The sequence below is a fragment of the Chiloscyllium punctatum genome, chromosome 10, assembly GCF_047496795.1.
Source record: "Chiloscyllium punctatum isolate Juve2018m chromosome 10, sChiPun1.3, whole genome shotgun sequence".
Taxonomy (NCBI): Eukaryota; Metazoa; Chordata; class Chondrichthyes; order Orectolobiformes; family Hemiscylliidae; genus Chiloscyllium; species Chiloscyllium punctatum.
Window position 1 is genome coordinate 115,337,895 of NC_092748.1, and position 18,370 is coordinate 115,356,264.

At 43.2% G+C, this 18,370-nt stretch overlaps 1 protein-coding gene across 3 annotated transcripts in view; it reads right to left on the reverse strand.

Annotated features, from left to right (window-relative positions):
- The window catches only part of LOC140482465 (anion exchange protein 3-like), a 227,358-nt gene that overhangs the window by 151,357 nt on the left and 57,631 nt on the right, over nucleotides 1-18,370 (reverse strand). Inside the window, exons 3-4 of one of the 3 annotated variants that reach the window (XM_072579984.1) lie at nucleotides 6,371-6,524; nucleotides 559-842 (exon numbers count right to left, since the gene is read on the reverse strand). In XM_072579984.1, coding sequence (XP_072436085.1) covers nucleotides 559-842; nucleotides 6,371-6,524 — 438 coding nt within the window. Of the gene's footprint in view, nucleotides 1-487; nucleotides 497-558; nucleotides 843-6,370; nucleotides 6,525-18,370 lie in introns of those variants that run through there. The other 2 variants (XM_072579986.1, XM_072579985.1) reach the window with 2 other exon arrangements.

Here is an 18,370-nt window from a genome sequence, read left to right on the forward strand (position 1 = left end):
CAAAAACATGTCGTGTAGCTGCTGGTATCCCAGTTCTCCTCAGGGCTCCCCTGTTGCCCCATCCTCTCACACCAGCCCCAGTCAAAACAGCACCTCCCCATCACAACCTCTTGTCGAGAGGGTTGAGAGACTGACAGAAACTGCTGTTGGTTTCCACAGATCAAAGAAAGTGAAAGTGCAATCCCACAACTAACTTTTAGCTTCCCGAAAATAAATAGAGAAACTGCTTTCACTGGCATGGGGCAGAGTGAAAGCCATTAGTAAAGATGGGGAGGTATAGGAAACTCTTTCCCAAGATTTAGCTAAATAAATATCCTTGATTAGATTGTAACTCAGTCTGTGACTCACTCCTGAGTATCTGTCATTCTATATAGAACCACCCTGAACCCCTCGATTAGGTTCCAGTCTGTGACTCACACCCGGATATCTGTTATTCTGTATATAAACCACCCCAAACCCCTCGACTAGATCCCAGTCTGTAACTCACTCCCAGGGATCTGTTATTCTGTATATAAACCATCCTGAACCCCTCGAATAGATTCCAAATCTGTAACTCACTCCCAGGGATCTGTTACTCGATGTATCAGCTTTTGGTGGATCGTGTGTATCCTCATTTCCTGATAAATCCCTGTCCTGTGTTTCCACCTCCGAAGGCTCTTCCTCCTCCTCATCCACTTCCTGGATGGTGGGCGTGCCCTCTGATGGAGGAACCGAAGTCTTTTTCTTTTTCCTCCTCTTCTTCTTTGTGCGTTCTGGGCGTGGGAGCTTCCTCCTGTGGCGTGTGTGGTGTGGCAGGTGAGCAGAGAGCGGGTGGTGAATGTGATGTGACATGTGTCGATGATCTAGGGATTACACACAGCGACACTGAGTGGGACAGGGTGGAGAATTGAAGCCAACAGCAAAACTGGAGCCTGTTTCCCTTTCTGCTCACACAGAGCAACCCACAACCTACCTCATCTCACTCCACCCACAACTGTATAGTAACACAAAAAGGTTATTGAGCCTGCTCCCCCATTTAATATGACTGTCTGATCATCCAACTCGTTCCCCGTTCCTGCTTTCTCCCCCATACCCTTTGCTCCCTTTAGCCCTAAGACCTATACCTAACACCTTCTTGAAAAAAAATTTATATTTTGGTCTCAAAAGCTTTCTGTGACAGAGAATTCCACAGGCTCCCCACTCTCTGAGTGAAGACATTTCTCCTCATCTTAGTCTAAACGCATCCTTGAACTGTGACCCCTGGTTCTGGACTCCCTAGTCACTGGGACCATCTTCCTGTGTTTAATCTGTCTAGTCACATTAGAATTTTATGGGTATACATGACATTCCCCCTCATTCTTCAAAACTCCAGTGAGTATAGTTCCAGGAGAAAGTGAAGACTACGGATGCTGGAGATCAGAGTTAAAAAGTGTGTTGCTGGAAAAGCACAGCAGGTCAGGCAGCATCTGAGGAGCAGGAGAATTGAGGTTTTGGGCATAAGCCCTTCATCAGGTATTCCCAAAACCTCAATTCTCCTGAACATAGTTCCACCCTCACCAATCCCATCCCTGTTTCTACATTAGACCTGCCATCCCAGGAATCAGATTCTCCAATCCTTTCATACTAGTAAGGATTGTGTTGGAGTAATTGAGGGAAAACTGTTTTCAGAAGTGGAATTGTATGTAACCAGAGGTTCAATGAAATTAAAACCATTGGCAAAAAGTTAAGGGGTTAATCTTTTCTCATAGCGAGTTCTTGTAGCCTGGGGGGCACCTGCTGAAAGAGTGATGGAAACCAATTGAACAGGAACTTTCCAAAGGGGGAGTTGGAGAAATATGTATAAGTGACAAACCTCCAAGGCTATGGAGTAAATAGCAAGAGGTATGCAAATGATTGGATGTATCCTTCAAAGAGCTGGCACAGACTCAATTGGTGAATGGCCTCCCTCTATAAGACTGTACGGTGTAGCTGGATGTAGGTTTGCTCACTGAGCTGGGGGGTCCTTTTCCAGACGTTTCATCACCCTACTAGGTAACATCTTCAGTGAGCCTCAGGCGAAACAGTGTACATGATTCCTGCTTTCTATTTATGTTTGGGTTTCTTTGGGTTGGTGATGTTATTTCCTGTGGTGATGTCACTTCCTGTTCTTTTTCTCAGGGGGTGGTAGATGGGGTCTAACTTGATGTGTTTGTTGATGGAGTTCTGGTTGGAATGCCATGCTTCCAGGAATTCTCGTGCGTGTCTCTGTTTGTCTTCTCCGAGGATGGATGTGTTGTCCCAGTCAAAGTGGTGTCCTTCCTCCTTCCTTATCTGTATGTAAGGATACTAGTGAGAGAGGGTCATGTTATTTTGTGGCTAGTTGGTATTCATGTATCCTGGTGGCTAATTTTCTGCCTGTTTGTCCAATGTAGTGTTTGTTACAGTCCTTGCAAGGTATTTTGTAAATTACATTAGTTTTGCTTGTTGTCTATATAGGGTCTTTTAAGTTCATCAGCTGCTGTTTCAGTGTGTTGGTGGGTTTGTGGGCTACCATGATGCCAAAGAGTCTGAGTAGTCTGGCAGTCATTTCTGAGATGACCAACTAGCCACAAAAACAACATGACCCCAGGGAACTACAGACCGGTGAGCCTGACCTCAGTGGTGGGCAAGTTGTTGGAGGGAATCCAGAGGGACAGGATGTACATGTATTTGGAAAGGCAAGAACTGATTCGGGATAGTCAACATGGCTTTGTGCGTAGGAAATAATGTCTCACAAACTTGATTGAGTTTTTTGAAGTAACAAAGAGGATTGATGAGGGCAGAGCAGTAGATGTGATCTATATGGACTTCAGTAAGGCGTTCGACAAGGTGCCCCATGGGAGACTGGTTAGCAAGGTTAGATCTCATGGAATACAGGGAGAACTAGCCATTTGGATACAGAACTGGCTCAAAGGTAGAAGACAGAGGGTGGTGGTGGAGGGTTGTTTTCAGACTGGAGGCCTGTGACCAGTGGAGTGCCACAAGGATCGGTGCTGGGTCCTCTACTTTTTGTCATTTACATAAATGATTTGGATGAGAGCATAAAAGGTACAGTTAGTAAGTTTGCAGACGAAACCAAAATTGGAGTTGTAGTGGACAGCGAAGAGGGTTACCTCAGATTACAACAGGATCTGGACCAGATGGGCCAATGGGCTGAGAAGTGGCAGATGGAGTTTAATTCAGATAAATGCAAGGTGCTTCATTTTGGGAAAGCAAATCTTAGCAGGACTTATACACTTAATAGTAAGGTCCTAGGGAGTGTTGCTGAACAAAGAGACCTTGGAGTGCAGTTTCATAGCTCCTTGAAAGTGGAGTTGCAGGTAGATAGGATAGTGAAGAAGGTGTTTGGTATGCTTTCCTTCATTGGTCAGAGTATTGAGTACAGGAGTTGGGAGGTCATGTTGCAGCTGTACAGGACATTGGTTAGGCCACTGTTGGAATATTGCATGCAATTCTGGTCTCCTTCCTATCGGAAAGATGTTGTGAAACTTGAAAGGGTTCAGAAAAGATTTACAAGGATGTTGCCAGGGTTGGAGGATTTGAGCTATCGGGAGAGGCTGAACAGGCTGGGGCTGTTTTCCCTGGAGCGTTGCAGGCTGAGGGGTGACCTTATAGAGGTTTTCAAAATTATGAGGGGCATGGACAGGATAAATAGACAAAGTCTTTTCCCTGGGGTCGGGGAGTCCAGAACTAGAGGGCATAGGTTTAGGGTGAGAGGGGAAAGATATAAAAGAGACCTAAGGGGCAACTTTTTCACACAGAGGGTGGTGTGTGTATGGATGAGCTGCCAGAGGATGTGGTGGAAGCTGGTACAATAGCAACATTTAAGAGGCATTTGGATAGGTATGTGAATAGGAAGGGTTTGGAGGGATATGGGGCAGGTGCTGGCAGGTGGGACTAGATTGGGTTGGGATATCTGGTCGGCGTGGACGGGTTGCACCGAAGGGTCTGTTTCCATGCTGTACACCTCTATGACTCTATAACCCTCTCTCACTAGTATCCTTACATACAGATAAGGAAGGACACCACTTTGACTGGGACAACACATCCATCATAGGATAAGCCAAACAGAGACACGCACAAAAATTCCTAGAAGCGTAGCAATCCAACCAGAACTCTATCAACAAATACATCAAGTTAGACCCCATCTACCACTCCCTGAGAAAAAGAACAGGAAATGACATCACCACAGGAAATAACATCACCGACCCAAAGAAACCCAAACATACAAATGGAAAGCAGGAATCATCTACACTGCTTCAACTGAGGCCCACTGAAGATGTTACCTAATACGGTGACAAAATGTCTGGAAATGAACCTTCCAGCTCAGTGAGCAAACCTACATCCAGAACCTCAACCTGAGCTACAAATCTTCTCCAAACTCAGTAAGGTGTAGCAGCAGGCCTGTGTTGTATCAGCTCATGATTCTCTGATTAGGGACATTCAATATGGAATTATCAAAGACCAGACACTTCAGGATTGAATTGTCTAGACTTGAGATCAATCTCTCCACCATTCCATCATGACATCCCAGTCTACTTAAGGAAGTGGCCCCAGAAATCGTAGATGTACTGCTGGTCATCTTCCAAGATCCTTTGGAATCTGGAACAGATCCTACAGATTAGAGGGTAACTAATGTAACCCTATTATTTAAAAACGGAGGTGTTGACAAAACAGGGAATGATGGAGCAGTGAGTCTAATGACAGATGTGGGAAATGTCAGAGTCCACCATCTTACAATTGTGGAGCACAGCACAAAGAAAACAGTGGTAGAAAAGAGAAATTATGCTTGACAAGTCTACTGGAATTCTTCAAGGGTGTAACAAGTGGAGTGACTCAGGGGGAGCCAGTGGATATGATTTATTTGGCCTTTTAGAAGACAAAGCTCCACTTAGAGATAAAATTGTAAAATTAAAGCACATGGGATTGGGGTGGTAAATTGAGATGGATAGAAGATTGGTTAATAGACAGAAACAAAAAGTAGGAATAAATGGGTCTTTTTCTAAATACCAAGTAGTGACTAGCGGGGAAGATACTGGGACCACAGCTATTCACAATATATGTTAATAACTTAGATAAGGGTAATATCTCAAAATTTGCAGATGGCGCAAGGCTGAGTGGAAAGGTGAGCTGTGACGAGGATGCAGAGATGTTGCACTGTGATTTGGACAGGCTGACTGAGTGGGCAATCAATGGCAGATGAAGTATAATGTGGATAACTGTGAGGTTATCCACTTTGGCAGCAAAAATAGGAAGCAGTTTATTATTTGAATGATTGTGAATTGAGAGAGAGGAATGTTCAATGAGGCCTCAGTGTCTGTTGCTGAAAGCAAGCATGTAGGTGCAGCAGGCAGTAAAGAAGGGAAATTGTATGTTGGCCTTCACAGTGAGAGGATTTGAGTACAAGAACAAGGATGGCTTGCTGCAATTCTACAGGGCATTGGTAAGGCCATATCTGGAATACTATGTGCAGTTTTGGTCTCCTTATCTGAGGAAGGATGCTATTGCAACAGAGGGAGTGCAGCAAAGGTTTACCAGGTTGGTTCCTGAGGTGGCAGGACTGGTAATGGGAGAGACTGAATCAGTTAGGTTTATATTCACTGGAGTTAAGAAGAGTGAGGGGGAACCTCATAGAAACCTATAAAATTCTAACAGGACTAGACAGGTTAGATGCAGGAAGGATGTTCCAGATGGTGGGGGTGGGGGAGTCCAGACCAGGGGTCATGGTTTAAGGGTAAGGGGTGATCCATTTAGGACTGAGATGAGGAGTAATGTCTTCATCCAGAGAGTGGTGAGCCTGTGGAATTCTCTACCACGGAAAGTGGTTGAAGCCACAGTACTATGTGTTTCAAGATACAGCTGTTGTGGCTAAAGGGTTCAAGGCACATGAGAGAGGGTGGGTTTCAGGTATTCAGCTCAGTGATCAGCTTTGACCATGGTCAATGGCAAAGCATCAAGCTCAAAGGGCTGAATGGCCTCCTCCTGCTCCTATGTTCTATGTTTCTATGTTAAAAGCCATCACTAATGTCCTTCAGGGATGGAAATCTGCTGAGCTTACCTGGTCAGACCGACATGTGACTCCAGACCCACAGCAATGTGGGTGACTCTTAACTGCCCTCTGGGCAATTAGGGATGGGCAATGAAGACTGACCCTAGCCAGCGGCACCCACATCCAATGAATGAATGAAAACAATTGCCGTTTGCAGAAGCAAGACACTCAGTCCAAGGACAATTAAGGATGCGCACATGTCATGGAAGAAAATAAAAGCGAGGCCGGGTAAAGATGGTTTAGTCTAACAGACTGGTCATAAAATAATTTGCAAATAGGCCCACACCGACAGGCACACGCTCTGGCAAACACACTTGCACTTACATTCAAAATCCTTCTCGTTATAGGTTCGCTCAGGTTCCCGTGCAGGGCGTTCACTGACCAGGTCACTTAAACGCTCAATGCCCAGCAACTTATCCAGCTCTTCCTCCTCCTCCTCTTCCTCTTCCATGTTTGGCTTCTCGGTCTCATCTTCGACCTGCAAACAGGAATGGTGGCAGCAGCTCAATGTAGGGATCATAATCACCTCAGTCACCATTGCTTAGTGCACAGCCTCCACAGTGAGCACGGCTGACACAATCAACACTTGCACGCCTGCGTTTGGGAACCATTGCACACCCAGTCATGGAGTCACACAGCACAGAGGAGGCCCTTTGACCAATCAAGTCTGTGCTGACATGTCTACATGAATCCCACTTTCTACAGCTTGCCCCATAGCACTTGGCATTTCAAGTGCTCATTCACACCACACAAATGCTAGGCTATGACCATCTCCAATAAGAGACAATCTAGCAACCACTATTTGATGTCCAATGGTGTCACCATCACTGAATCTCCCTGTTATGAAGATGTGGGTGTACTTTAAGAGAGTTAAAAGCAGCAGAACTACCGGACACAGCACCAAGTGTTCTCAATAAGGCAACAATGTATGCAACACGTGGTCGAACAACTCGATTAGCTCATTGCCTGGACACACACAAAAAAAAACAAATTCACATTTGGCCAATCAGTTTAAATTATACCAATCCAGTTTGAATTGAATATATTGACAAGCTTAAAATCCAATGATACAATCTGATGCTTTGGGGGGTATAAGACTGGGAAGAATTGAATAGTTGAGAGGAGAACTGACAAGCCACCAGCATGTAAACAAACTGCCTGAAAATAGCTCTCTTAAAAGTATCTTTTTGATCAGTAACCTGCGACGTAGGAATTCCTAAGAAGAAAAGGTGACACAGGAGGATCCGAATAGAAGAACGAAAGCTGCCTGGTTTTGAGATGAGAAATGTGGTTTTGTAAATCTTAATTGGGAGTTTTATCAGACTAGCATTATAGAAGGGAAGGTAACAGGTTAGAGTAACGAATGGTAAATAGTGGTTAGTTAATTATTCTGTTATATTGAGGAAATAAAGTTGTTAACTTTTACTTGAAATAGTTATTGGCCACTCAAATGTTTACAGATTACTGCATGGGATAAATATTTTCTGTGTTGCTGGTTTTAAATTAAGCAGGAGGGTTTACCCCATGTCGTAACAGTTTGGGGGTTCGGGTCCATGATTTGAACTGGTTTAGGCAGATTTGAATAGATTTTGGGGTACAAAAATTCCCAGCAGATTTAAACACTTGCAGGTTAGTGTCCCAGATCTTTAAATAAAAAGTAGGTGAGGACAATTTCTTTAATTTCAGTGATTTTCAATTATATTAAATTAAATTAAAATTGAGAGAAATGGCTCTTAAAATTGCTAAAAAGGTTCTGGGATTTGAAAATGATTCTCAGATTTGCCAAGAAAGTTTAGAAGGAAAGAAAAAGGCCACACTTTTAGAATTAGCAAAGAAGTTAGGTTTCGGTTTAACCAAGGACAAAAGTAAAGCTGAAATAGTGAGGGAATTACTCAAGCACTTAGGTGTGTCAGAGAAACAATCAAGTGCAGCAGAGATAGAAAAGCTTAAATTACAATTGAGGAAAATGGAGTTAGAAGACAAACAAAGGGCGAGAGGAGAGAGAGAGAGAGAGGAAAAAGAGAGAGCGCAAAGGTTATTGGTTGGGCAAAGTGAGAGAAAACAAAGGGAGAGAGAAAGAGAGGGAATTTGAACTTGAGAAGTTGCAACTTAGTCAGCAAAGTCAAGTTAACAGGATGGAGATTAAAAGAGAAGGTAGTGATATATATATGTGTGTGTATATAAATGTCAAAACTTTGCCACATTTTAAAAAGAAGGATGATAAAGCCTTCATTATTTCATTTGAAAAATTGGCTAGGCAGATGGAGTGGTCTGAGGATTTATGGGTAATGTTATTTCAGACTAAACTGGGAGGCAGAGTTAGTGAAGTATTTGCTACACTGTCAGATGAGGGATCAAGAGATTATGAAGAGGCTAAACAGGCTATTTTAAGTGCTTATGAATTGGTACCAGAAGCATATAGACAGCAGTTCAGAAACATAAAGAAAGAAACAGGTCAGACAGATGTTGAGTTTGAAAGAATTAAACAGAGTAATTTCGATCGATGGGTGCGTGCTTTGAAAATAGATAGGGCCTTTGAGGCTCTAAGAGAGATTATTCTGCTGGAGGAGTTTAAAAACTCACTTCCAGAGATGGTAAGAATTCACGTGGAGGAACAGAAAGTTCAGGAAGTGAGAAAGGGCAGCAGAATTAACAGATGAGTACATGTTGGTGCATAAGGCAAGCTTCCGGCCAGAGTTTCATCCTGTGAGGGATAGAAGTTGGGAAAAAGGGAGATCCCACTCTACTACACCAAGAGTAGAGAGCACTGGTAAGAATTTACCGCAGGATAAAAAAGAAGCCCAAGAGGGTGGAAAGGAGGTGAAAGGCCTCAGGTGTTTCTACTGTGGTAAAGTGGGACACGTCAAGACACAGTGCTGGTCGTTAAAGAAAGGCATTGTGGGAAAAGATGTGGTAAAAGAAGCTAAGCCAGTGGCATTAGTGAAGGTAGGAAAAGAGATCCCAAGGAGAGCTGAGGGAGCTGCAGGAGAGTGCACAGCCCAGGCAGGGGCTGGGTATGGAGTTAGTACCTGATCTCTACAAAGAATTTGTCTCTGTGGGTAAAGTTTACTCAGAAAGAACAGGGAGAGAAGGACAAGAAGTTATAATTTTGAGAGATACAGGATCTAACCAGTCGCTGACATAAGGGATTAGCAAATGTGCACTCTTTCTGATCCGTTACCTGAGAGTATGGTAATTTGTGGGATAGATGGACAGAAATTTAGTGTTCTCCTGTGTAAGATCAGGTTGGAGTGCCAACTGAAGACTGAGGGAAGTTCCAGTGGGAGTGATTGACAGAGTGTCAGTTCCAGGAATTCAGTTTGTTGTTGGGAATGATTTAACAGGGTCCAAGGTGGGAGTGACACCCCTTGTTGTGGAGAAGCCCAAGAAACAGAGGAATTAAAACAGAAATATCCTGATATTTTCCCAGACTGTGTAGTAACCAGATCCCACGATCAAAAGTCACAGCATGAAGTGAAAAGTAAAAAAAAAGATGAAGGAGTTGAGGGTTGGTTAGCAGACACCCTGTTTGATGTCAAAAGAGAAAATGCTGGAAAATCTCAGCAGGTCTGGCAGCATCTGCAAGGAGAGAAAAGAGCTGACATTTCGAGTCTAACTGACCCTTTTTCAAAGCTTTGACAAAGGGTCAGTTAGACTCGAAACGTCAACTCTTTTCTCTCCTTACAGATGCTGCCAGACCTGCTGAGATTTTCCAGTATTTTCTCTTTTGGTTTCAGATTCCAGCATCCGCAGTAATTTGCTTTTACCCTGTCTGATATAATGGTGCAGGAAAAACCTGAACAGGCAGAGGGTCAGACAGAAGTGTTTAGTCCTGAAAAGCTAAGAGACCTGCAACAGCAAGGCAAGATGATAAAAGATATATATGTGGATGTGTACTCTGAAAAGGAGGCAGAGAATATTCCGGAGGGTTATTATTTGAAAGATAGAATCCTCAGACGGAAATAGACACCACGGCAGGTTAGTGTAGAGGAGAAATGGACTGAAGTACAGCAGATAATGTTGTCAGTAGCAGACAGACAGGAGGTGTTACAGGTAACACATGAACTACCTGTAGGAGGTCACCTAGGGGTATGAAAGACACAGGCTAAGGTACACAAACATGCACAAGGATGTGGTTAACTTTGCTGTACATGTCATACTTGCCAAATGGTAGGTCAGCCACAGGTGGGAATAAAACCAGCACTTTTGCTGCCAATTCCCACATTTGAAGAACCTTTCATGCGGGTTATAATTGATTGTGTAGCTCCCCTCCCAAGAACTAAACGTGGGAACCAGTACTTGTTCACCATAATGGACGTGTCTCCCAAATTTCCAGAGTCAATTCCATTACAGAGTATCAAAGCAAAAAGCATAATAGGGGAGTTCGTACCTTTCTTCACACGGTATGGGTTACCCAGAGAGATTCAGTTGGACCAAGGGTCGAATTTTACTGCTAGGCTGTTTAAGGAGGTGATGGATAGATTAGATATACAGCACTTTAGATCCAGTGGGTATCATCCTGAATCCCAGGGAGCTTTAGAAAGGTGACATCAGACCCTGAGACCATGTTGAGAGCGTACTGTCAGGATTACCCAAATGATTGGGATAAAGGAATCCCATTCGTATTGTTTACCATTAGAGATGCCCCAAATGAATCTACTCAGTTCACTCCCTTTGAGTTAATATTCGGTCATGAAGTGAGAGGCCCTTTGAAATAAATTGAAGAAAAATTGACAGCACCAAAATCGGTGCTCTCACACTGAGACTATGTATTGGAGGTGAGGGAGAGATTAAATTGAGTAGGTGAGTTAGCTAAACAGCCTCTAAAGAGGGCACAGTGTAGCGTGCAGTAGGTTGTAGATAAAAGCTCTGAGACATGGACATTTTCCCAAGGGGATGATGTGTCAGCACTGTTACCAGTGATAGGAGATCCTTCAAAGCCAGGTTTAGTGGCCCCTATCAAATTGAGAAAAAGTTGAGTCAGGTGAACAATTTCGTGAAGATGCCAGATCGAAAAAAAAGGTATTGGGTATGTCATGTGAACATGTTGAAACTATATTACACTAGAGAGAAAGAACTAGAGAAACAGGTGTTAGTTACTGTCCCGCAGAGTGAGGAATCAAATCCAGACGATGTGGATTTTGAGGTGCCTCAAAATAGATTAAAAAATGAAGAAGTCCTTGTGGACTGGGATAGGTTAGTAAGCTTTCTGTCTCAGGAGCATAGCGCGCAGTTGAAAGATTTGTTACTACAGTATAGGACATATGTACGAATCAGATGGGAAGGACTAATACTATTGTACATGAAGTAAACGTAGAAAATACTAATCTGATAAAACAACATTCCTATTGGCTTAATCCTTTCAAAGCCAGACAGGTCCAGATGGAGGTGAAGGCCATGCTTGATGAGAACATCATCAAACCAAGCCAGAGCGAGAGGGGTTCACTGATCATCTTAGCTCCCAAACCGGACGGGACTCAATGATTCCGAGTGGATTATTGGAAGGTTAACACCATTACAAAATCGGACTCATATCCAATTCCTAGATTGGAGGACTGTGCGGAGAAAGTCAGACAAGCCAGTGACATCACCAAGTTGGACTTAATGTGTGGTTACTGGCAGGTACTTTTATCAGAGCTGGTGAAAGAAATGTCTGTGCTTGTAACCCCAAATGGGCTGTATCAGTTTAAACTGATATAGCCCATTTGGGGTTACAAACACAAAAATTGAACAGTTGAGAGGAGAACTGACAAGTCCAGCATGGAAACAGACTGCCTGAAAATAGCTCTCTTAAAAGTATCTTTTCAATCAGTAATCTGTGACACAGAAATTCCTATGAAGCAGAAAAGAAGACACAGGAAGATCCAAATAGAAGAACGAAAGCTGCCTGGTTTTGCGATATGAAGTGTGGTTTTGTAAATCTTAATTGGGAGTTTTATCGGACTAGTATTATTGAAGGGAAGGTAACAGATAGGTTACAGGAAGGAATTGTAAATAGTGGTTAGTTAACTATTCCTCTGTTGTACTTAAAGAAATAAAGTTGTTAATTTTTACTTTAAGTAGTTTTTGGTCACTCAAATTTTTACAGATTACTGCACAGGATAAATCTTTCCTGTGTTGCTGGTTTTAAATCTCGCAGGAGGGTTTACCCCGTGTCATAACACTCCCACTGGCAACATCCTGTGGGTTACCATTGGACAGAAACTCACTGGTCCAGCCACATAAACACAACGGCTGCAAGAGCGGGTCAGAAGCTAGGAATACTGTAGTGAGTAACTTGCCTCCTCACTCACCAAAAACTGTCCACCATCAAGGCACAAGTCAGGAGTGTGATGGAATACTCCCCACTCGCCTGGATGGCTGCAGCTCCAACAACACTCAAGAAGCTTGACACCATCCAGGACTAAGCCGGCAGATTGATTGGCAACACATCCATAAACATCCATTCCCTCCATCACTGATGCTCAGTAAAAGCAGTGTGTACTATCTACAGGATGAACTGCTGAAATTCATCAAAGATCCTCAGATCTTTCAAATCCACAGCCAATTCCATCTAGAAGGACAATCTGCAAACATTTGGCATCAGTACCACCTAAAACCACCAGTGAGTTGCACATAGACAGCAAGGAGAGATCACATCTGCAATGTGTAATGGACTAGGCCAGACCACTCAAAACATTCTTAAGCAGGCAGCCATAGACCTATCTTTGCAATGTAAGAACAGTAAGGGTATGGAATGCTTTGCCTGCAACAGTAGTAGATTCGCCAACTTTAAGTGCATTTAAGTCGTCATTGGACAAGCATATGGACGTACATGGAATAGTGTAGGTGGGATGGGCTTCAGATTGGTATGACAGGTCGGTGCAACATCGAGGGCCGAAGGGCCTGTACTAAGCTGTAATGTTCTATGTTCTAATTTCATTCGGTGAGTGTTCAGTAAAAATTACCCAGAGTAAGATAGCTAGGTTGACTGCTGCATTTTAAAACAGACAGAAAATGTATTCACAAAATTACACAATGAAACACAAGGAACAGAATAAAGTACCCCTACAGAACTCAACCTATCCAGCTAGACTTAATTATACTGTTCTGAATATACACAACAGTTCCTTCAAAACCCAGTACAAATGGGACACATGCTTACAGGTTGAAGTTGAAGGGCAGAAAAGAGCTCGAGTTTCCACACAGCTCCCTGTTGAACTTCCCAGTTGAAGACTGAACTAAAACAGCTCCGTTAAGCTAGAGAGCTGACCACTCCCCTCTCTTTATACAGGTCACTTCTAAAGCATGACCACTTTGGCCTGAAGTCTCATCTGTTTGCATCTCAAAATCATTTTCATCTCTGTACCAAACCAGACAGATTGGAGTCCAGCCTGGTTTATTGATCCTCTGAAAAAAATCAAGGACAGAGTCTCCTTGAGCCAAGGAACAGCTTTTAGAAAAACAGGGTTGAGTTTGTGACACCTACCCCCTTAAAAAAGTGAACCGTCAATACCAAACGATGGCTTCATTTTTAACCCTTCAAAACTCCGGTTAGTAGTTTAAATACACATATACTCTATCCTAACGGGTAGCACGGTTACTACTGCTGCCTCACAGCACCAGGGACCCAGGTTCAATTCCAACCTCGGTCTGTGTGGAGTTTGCACATTCTCCCTGTGTCTGCGTGGTTTTCCTCCGGGTGCTTCGGTTTCCTCCCACAATTCAAAGCTGTGCAGGCCAGGTGAATTGGCCACGCTAAATTGCCCTTAGTGTCAGGGGTAAATGTGGGGCAGGGGAATGAGTCTGGGTGAGTTGCTCTTCGGAGGGTCGGTGTGGATTTGTTGGGCTGAAGGCCCTGTTTCCATGCTGTAGGGAATCTAATCTAACCTAACTATAAAAATGCCAACATGCACAACTACATGCAAATTCAGGCTGCAGCACACCCACCACCGAATGCCTCTGTATCTCATTCGAGTCTCAATAACGGATCGGTAATTACGTTTTCGTGACCTGCCACCTGCACAATTGCCAAACTGAACGGCTGCAAAAACAAGCTCCATTGAAACACTCTGGCATTTTTGACCTTACATTTTTCCACAGATGGCACTGGGTTACGATCAGTGTATACACTTGTCTCCGATGCATTGCTGGCAATATAAACACTGAAATGTTGGAACGCCAACACCAAGCTGAAAGTCTCTTTCTCCACCATTGAATATTTCTGTTGATGAATGTTCAACTTCCTGGAAAAGTACCCAATGGATCTTTCTATTCCCTCGTCATCCTCCTGCAGGGGCACCGCACTGGCATCAATAGCCACTATGATAGGCTTTGTGTAATCCGCTGTGGCTAATACTGGGGCAGTGGTTAACACCGTTTTTAGGTTGTCAAATGCCTTTTGGCAGTCCACAGGTGGCAATGGGTTATGATCAGTGTATATGATTGTCTCCGTTGCATTGTCCCCTGAAACTTCTTGGCCTCTTTTAACAATTTGCTGAGTGCAGCAGCTACACTGCTAAAGTTCAGTACAAACTTTTGATAAAATCCACTCAACCCCAGGAACAGTAGAATTGCTTTTTTCATTGACGATGTGGGAAATGTCTCAATTACTTTCGCTTCACATCCCATGGGGCCATTTGTCCATGTCCAATAGCATGGCCCAGGAAGGTGAGTTGGGCTTTGGCAAATTCACTTCCAGCCAGGTTTCCCGCCAAGCCTGCCTTCCGAAGTCAATCAAACAAGTCAGATAAATGCTATAAATGTTCCTTCCATGAGTCACTAAAAATCACCAGGTCATTAATATACACCACACAGATGGGTAATCCGGCAATGACCTTATTAGTCAGTCTCTGAAATGTGGCTGGAGCATTTCTCACACCAAATGGCATGACTTTGAACTGATATAGTCCATTTGGCGTTAGGAAAGCTGAAACCACCTTTACTCTCTCTGACAGAGGGACTTACCAGTAGCCTCTGAACAAGTCCAACTTAGAAATGTAAGTTGCTTGCCCCACTTTGTTGACACAGTCCTCCAACCGTGGAATTGGATATGCATCAGTCTTTGTAACAGCATTCATTTTGCAATAGTCCACACATCACCATTGGGTACCATCTGGCTTTGGAACCATGACTCTGGGTGAGCTCCAGTCACTGTAACTCACTTCAATTATGCCATCTTGGAGCATGCGCTCTACCTCCTTCTGAACCTGTGCCAATTTGAGCGGGTTATGCCTATAAGGATGTTGCTTAATCGGAACAGCATCTTCTATCTCTACGTCATGTATAATTAGGTTAATACTTTCCAGTTTATTTCCACATATCTCCCCATGTGATAGTAATAACTTTTTCAGGTCACTTTGATTTTCTTGTGGAAGGTAACTCAATAATTTATCCCAATTTTTGACAACTTCCTCATTGTCCAGTTTGATTTGAGGAATGTCCAAGTCAGAATCCTCTGAACGTGGTCCTTCCTTCTGTGCTGTAATCATTAACATCTTCTCCTCTTGCTTTCCTTCCCTATCAAAATACCTTTAGAGCATTTTCACATGGAGTCATAGAGATGTACAACATGGAAACAGAACCTTTGGTCCAACCCGTCCATGCCAACCAGATAACCCAACTCAACCTAGTCCCACCTGCCAGCACCCGGCCCATATCCCTCCAAACCCTTCCTATTCATATATCCATCATGACACACTCTGTGAGATTTCTTCCTGTCTGGAGTCCTTATCAAGTAGTTCACCTCAATCAATTTCTTCTCAATTTATAAGGTCCACTCAACCTTGCTTTTAAAGGCTCACCTGTTACTGGGAGTAACACCAATACCTTATCCCCAATTGTAAAATTGTGAATTCATGATTTCTTATCCGCTTCTTGTTTCATTGTAAGCTGGGATACTTTTAAATGCTGTCAAGCCAACTCTCCAGCTCTATTTAATCGTTCTCTAAAACTTGACACATTTTCCAAATGGGTGGTCTCTGAATTCTGACTTATTAATTTCTCCTTAATCAATTTTAATGGGCCTCTTACATCGTGCCCAAAAATTAGTTCAAATGGACTGAATATGGTCAATTCATTCAGTGCATCTCTGATCACAAAAAGTACGAATAGAATTCCTTTATCCTAATCATCTGGATAATCCTGACCATAAGCCCTCAATATGGTCTTCAGTGTTTGATGCCGTATCTCTAGCACTCCCTGCAATTCAGGATGGTACACAGCAGATTTGAATTGTTTTATTCCCAAGTTATCCATAACCTCCTTGAACAGTTTGGATATGAGGTTTGATCCTTGACCTGACTGGATCTCTATTGGCAGCCCGTATTTAGTAAAACATTTAAGTAATTCTACTACGACCCTTTTTATCCTGTGATATTGTGCAATGGGATTGCCTCTGGAAATCTAGTCAACACATCTATTATTTTGGTAATAAATACTTATTCCCACTTTTTGTTTGAGGTAGGGGACCTACGCAATCAATCAAACTCTTGTGAAAGGTTCCTCAAATGCTGGAATTGGTATGAAAGTTGCAGGTTTTATTATTGACTGTGGTTTTCTGATTAGCTGACATGTATGACATGTCTGGCAAAATTCAACTGCATCTTTATGTAGTCCAAACCAGTAAAAATGTCTTTGTATTTTAGCCTGTGTTTTCCTCACCCCTGAATGACCTCCAGTTGGTAGCTCATGCACCACTTGCAGCACCTCCTTTCGAGATCCCACTGGCAAAACAATTTGATAAATCTCTGCCCATTTGTCATCTGCTTGAATGTGTGATGGTCTCTACTTCTTCATTAAAACATCATTTGTTAAGTAATAATACACAGGAATGCATTCATTTTCTTTCTCAGTAAATGCCTTTTGATAAACTGTTTTAACTCCTCATCTTTCTGCTGTAATTCAATCAGCTAAGCAGAACTAAACATACTTGCAGATTTACCTATTTGCTCCTTCTCCATAAGACCATAAGAAATAGGAGTAGATGTAAGGTCATTCAGCCCATCGAGTCCACTCTGCCATTCAATCATGGCTGATGGGCATTTCAATGCCACTTACCCGCACTCTCCCCGTATCCCTTAATTCCTTGCGAGATTAAGAAGTTATCAATCTCTGCCTTGAAGACATTTAACGTCCCGGCCTCCACCGCTCTCCATGGCAATGAATTCCACAGGTCCACCACTCTCTGGTTGAAGAAATGTCTCTTCATTTCCATTCTAAATTAACCCCCTCTAATTCTAAGGCTGTGCCCACGGGTCCTAATCTCCCCTCCTGATGGAAACAATTTCCCAGCCGATCCAAATGCATTGTCTAAACCTGTCGCCCAATTCCTAAGCATCTGTATCCCTCTGCTCCCCACCTACTCATGCATCTGTCCAGATGCATCTTAAATGAATCTACCGTGCCTGCCCCTACCACCTCTGCTGGGAATGTGTTCCAAATGCCCACCACCCTCTGTGTGAAGTACTTGCTGCATGTATCCCCCTTAAACTTTCCACCTCTCACCTTGAAAGCGTGACTTCTGGTTATTGAATCCTTCACCCTGGGAAAAAGCTTGTCTCTGTCTACCCTGTCTATACCCTTCATGATTTTGTAAACCTCAATCAGGTCCCCCCTCAATCTCCTTTTTTCTAGTGAAAATAAACCTAACCTACTCAACTTCTTTTCATAGCTTCCATACCAGGCAACATCCTTGTAAACCTTCTCTTCACCTTCTCCATCCTTTTGGTAATGTGGCGCCCAGAACTGTACACAGTATTCTAAATGCGGCCGAACCAATGTCTTGTACAAATTTAACATGACTTGCCAGCTCTTATACTCAAATTCCCGTCCAATGACGGCAAGCATACTATATGCCTTCTTGACCAATCTATCCACCTGTGCAGCAACCTTCAGGGTACAATGGACCTGCACTCCCAGATATCTCTGCCCATCAATTTTTCCCCACGCTCTTCCGTTCATTGTATAATTTGACCGAAAATTAGACTTGCCGAAATGCATCACCTCACATTTGTCTGAATTGAAAACCATCTGCCACTTTTCTGCCCAACTCTCCAGTCTATCTATATCCTCCTGTATTGTCTGACAGTCCCTTATGCTTTCTGCTAATCCACCAATCTTCGTGTCATCTGCAAACTTGCTGATCATACCAACAGTGCCCTCTTCTAGATCGTCTATGTATATTACAAACAACAGTGGCCTCAATACTGACCCCTGTGGAATACCACTGGTCACCTTTCTCCATTTCAAGAAACTCCCTTCAACTACTACTCTCTGTCTCCTGTTGCTCAACCAGTTCCTTATGCACCTAGCTAGAACACCCTGCACACCATGTGACTTCATTTT